The 4,413-nt window shown below is 55.0% G+C and overlaps 1 protein-coding gene across 1 annotated transcript; it reads right to left on the bottom strand.

Moving 5' to 3' along the window:
• Nucleotides 1-842: 842 nt before the first annotated feature.
• Nucleotides 843-2,981, bottom strand: LOC144730170 (uncharacterized). Its single transcript, XM_078610771.1, has one exon. The coding sequence runs from the start codon at nt 2,979-2,981 to the stop codon at nt 843-845; it is 2,139 nt and encodes a 712-aa protein (XP_078466897.1).
• Nucleotides 2,982-4,413: the final 1,432 nt, after the last annotated feature.

The raw sequence follows: 4,413 nt of genomic DNA on the forward strand, positions 1-4,413 counted from the left end.
TTCCGTAAGGTGATTACGTCACCTACTTTTCGCCGTTTGTGTTTCCCAGTGCAGATAAGGCGGGATGTGGGGGGGAAGTCCGATCGAGCGCTGCTTATCAATTGTAGGAATTGTTACTCGCGCTTGCGGAAACCGTTGGCGTTATTGGTCGCGTTAAACCACGATGGGGGTTTTTAAACACCGAGTTTAAAGATGTTTAATTGTAATTAGCGTGCTTTGTTTAATTGGTTGAGCAGTCTATTTTGCATATAATTTTTTTTTGGAGGTTTGCAACCTTGTTTTTTTGCACTGTTAAGTCTTTCAGTATTATTTTGTGAGAATAATTAAAACAAATAATAAAATCGAATTTAAAAAATCAGGGCAAACATTTAAATTACTGTTTTTATTATCAGCTAAGACCCACTGAGCCACGCAGCTCTTCTTTTTTCATAAGCGACCTGGCCACAGATGGTAATAGCTCAACGAAGTGGCTTATCATGTGGGAATTTAAAGGAGCCAAATCATCTCAACGCAAGTTGGTGAATGTTGGCTGTTCGAAATTAGCACCTGACGAGGCAGGGCTGGGGATGGGCACCACCACGGTAATAAAATGTTAACTACCTCGCCTGGTATACAGGAGGTCGTGGGTTAGATCCTGACCCTCTCATCTAGGGGTCGGCACGGTTTGAACCGACTCAAACTGGTTTCAAATTGAGCAAGCCAAACCAAACCAAACCAGCGACGACTGAACCAAACCAAACCAAAACCAAACCAAACTAAGCTAAACCAAACCTCTTGAGTTGGCTTGAACCGAAAAGATGCGCGGCAAACAATATTCGCATTCAATACAAATATCAAGTGTATTAATCGCTAATTTCTACGCAGGCTTTCTTCATATTGAGATTCACTAGCAAGTACTGGACGACGATGTCGTCCACAGCCATCTCCTCAAGCTTGGCACGCCCAATGTCCTTGAACGCAGTGTGGTAGTTCAATGGCAGTGAAACCCCAACACTAGGCAACATCCGCGCCCACGAGCGCACACACATCTCGGCCTTGAACGTGCACTTGTGCAGGTTTGGTCGGTCGAGAAAGGAGCGCTTGGCGGCCGAGTTTGCTCTCTCGGAGGGCACGGACGACGCCGGGATAGGCAAATAGTCGAGGGCCACGCGTCGTAGGCGCGGGTACTTGCCGCCGTACAGCTTCCACCACTCGACGACGTCCATGCTCAGGTCCTGAGTCGGCTCAAGCAGGAAGCGGTCGACCTCGGAGGCGGCGCCGTCGTGAGCGTTGGGCGCGTAGACCATGTCAAAGAGGATGTTAATGCCGCCACGCGGCGCCGCCTTCGGCGCCGCGTCCGTCGTCAACGCTGGGTAGCGCTGGTTGAGAATGTCCGTCATCATGTCCTTGATATTGCTGTACTCGGTGCTCGAGGCCGCGGGCTTGGGGTGGCGCAGGTCGAGAAAGCGGGCGACGCGGCTTGGTTCGGACGAGAGAAGGTCGCTGTACTTGACCATGTAGTCGGAGATGGTCACGGTGGCCGAGCTCACGACCACATGAGGACTCGGGCGGTGGGTCATGCAGTGGCTCAAGAGAGCCTCCTGCGCCGTGATGGCGTTCGAGATGGTGCAGTACTCCTCGGCGCCCATGGCATCGGAGATGGCCGCCGGCTTCTCCAAGAACTGGCAGAGCAGCGCCGCCTGCTCCCACTGCTCGTCCGACAAGCCGGCCTGGCTCCGCGACCAGCCGGGCTCAAGGCAGATGGCGTCGATCACTTGGCGCTGCCTTAGCGACGCCGTGAGCATCACGTACGTGCTACCCCAACGTGTGACCACGTCGAGGCAAGGCGGCTGCAGCGGGCACTTGAGGTAGTGCCGCGCGAGCGACGTGTAGGCCGCCCTCTTCGTCTTGCTCTTGCGGATAGCGCCGAGCGTCGCGCGGAGGCTGCGCAGCAGTGTCTCGAACGCGCCGAATGAGGCCTTGACGCCGAGGTTGACGCAGTGCGCGATGCACCGCAAGCAACACGTCGAGCGCAGGTTGCTCCCCTCGAGGAGCGTGAGGGACTTGGCGGATGCGACGGCGTCAGAACCGCTGTCGGTGACGACGGCGAGCAGGCGCGGCCACACGCCAAAGTCGTCGAGCAGCTCGTGCAGGCGCTGCGCCATGCGCTTGCCCACGCCTTCGCCCGGGGCCACCCAAAAGAAGTCAATGATGCAGTTGCACATGGAGAACGACGCCGGGTCCATCCAGTGGAGGGTGACCGAGAAGAAGCCGGTCATGGCGTCGTTTGTCCAACCGTCGTAGGTCAAGGAGACGCAAGAGCCAAAAGTAGTAAAGTACTGTAGCACGAGTAGCTTGAGGACGACATACATCTCGAGCATGCGGCGCTTGACCGTGCGCTCAGACTTGGGCTCGTAACCCGGGGCAGCTCGTTGAAGAAGAGTCGTAAAGGGATCCGATGTTACGTGTTTATGGCCTAGACCACTCGTCGCGATGTACTCGGCGACAAAGCTGTCCATGGCCTTGCTCGCGTGCGCTGACATGGGCGTGGCCATCTTGGACTGCACGAGCAAACCCTTCCCCGTCGGCGGCGACGTGACGACCGTGGGCGACTCGGGGTCGACGATCCCATGGGTCTTGAGATGCTTGATACGGGTGCCCGAGGAGGTGGAGCCCGCGTACTGGAGGGTGCAGATCTTGCAGGTCCGGCTCTGCACGTCGCCCGCGGCCTGGCTCGTCTCAAAGTACTCGTCGTGCCACAGCGCTCGGGACACACGGGCCTTCTTGGGCTTGGGCTGCGTCGCGGTCTGCAGCGCTGCGGCGCCGAGGGTGCGCATGAGGCTCTGCCGCGTGTCGCCGCGCGTGGCGTCCGGGCTCTCACGTTCGCTCGCCATCGGCTCCTCGTCGCTACCGGCGTGTTTGGTCTCTTCCACGTCGTGGATGAGATACCTTGTGATGCTGGAGCCGCCGGGGATGGCGCCGTCTTGAGCCGCTCGAGCCATGGAGATGCAATTGCAAAGTGAATTCGCAGGCAAAGGCAACTACAGCATGTCCTTTCGTGTCGCCTTTACAACCAACCAAACTAGTTTGAGCCGGTTCCACCCTGTCCGAGCCAAACCGAGTCGGTTTTCGTAGCCCCAAACCAAACCGAACCAGTTCAAACAGAGCCAAACCAAACCGATTTGGTTCGGTTCAAACCGCGGTTTGGTGGTTTGAGCCAAACCGTGCCGACCCCTACTCTCATCATCATCACGGTGGCTAGGAGATGTTAACTACCTCGCCTGGTCTACAGGAGGTCGTGGGTTAGATCCTGACCCTGACGCCTGCTGCTGTTTATTTGGAGTTTGCGTCTCTCATCATCATCACGGTGGCTAGATGTTAACTACCTCGCCTGGTATACAGGAGGTCGTGGGTTAGATCCTGACCCCTGCTGCTGTATATATGGAGTTTGCGTCTCTCATCATCACGGTGGCTACGAGATGTTAACTACCTCGCCTGGTATACAGGAGGTCGTGGGTTAGATCCTGACCCTGACGCCTGCTGTGTATTTGGAGTTTGCGTGTCTCTCTCCCCGTGGTCGCGTGGGTTTTTCTCCAGGTTTTCCCTCCACATTTAGACACCTGCGTTTGGAGCTAATTGACTGCTTTAAACGTCTACGTGATAAGCCACTTCGTTGAACTGTCATTTGTGGCCAGGTCGCTTCCGACAAAAGAGCTATATAGCTCAGTGGGCCTTACATAGGTAAAAAACACATTCCTGCGGAGGGAGCTGGTAGGAACTTTGGGTTGCTCGGTCAATGGCCAGGGTCAACGGCGGCGTGGTGTATTCCGCAAATATGCCCAACTGTGAGGGCGGGCACAAGCCGGCGTGAGTAGGTTAAATGTTGAGTTTTATAAGGGCCCCACGGGGTGACCAGCCCCTCCCCACCCAGCCCCTCCCCACCCAGCCCCACCCCTCCCCTCTCCACCCAACCCCTGCCCTCTCCACCCAGCAGACGGACGGACACAATAATCCCCTGTGGGCTGGTGGAACCAGGTGGTTCCTACCAGTAACCAAAGTAGTTTGGGATGTGTAGCCAGATAGAGGAAGTTGTGATCAGCAGGACATGGGGCGGGAAGAAGAGTTAAGAGTAATGAAAGCGATTATGGCGCAAGAGAAAAACCGAACATTCCGGGTGGCAAAACAAAAACTCAACACAAGTCAATAAATAATTGTAGGTCCTATGAATGGGGGCAATTGCCTGAAACGTCACATTATTTCGCTTTAACACCACAGTGTTGACAAATGTGTTGAGCTTATTTCGTTAACGGAGATCTAAGTATGTGGACATTGGGTCAATTCTGTTAGTCCCTGTTCTACCGTTTCGAAATAATTGGCAGGTTTAATCGGATCTTGACAAACACTTCCTCACAATTTCATAAAACGCTGCGATAA

Source organism: Lampetra planeri, chromosome 35, assembly GCF_965212315.1.
Source record: "Lampetra planeri chromosome 35, kcLamPlan1.2.h2, whole genome shotgun sequence".
Taxonomy (NCBI): Eukaryota; Metazoa; Chordata; class Hyperoartia; order Petromyzontiformes; family Petromyzontidae; genus Lampetra; species Lampetra planeri.

Bases quoted from the DNA above. Each gene is read 5' to 3' on its own strand.
- LOC144730170 (XM_078610771.1), bottom strand. From the start codon at position 2,981: ATGGCTCGAGCGGCTCAAGACGGCGCCATCCCCGGCGGCTCCAGCATC.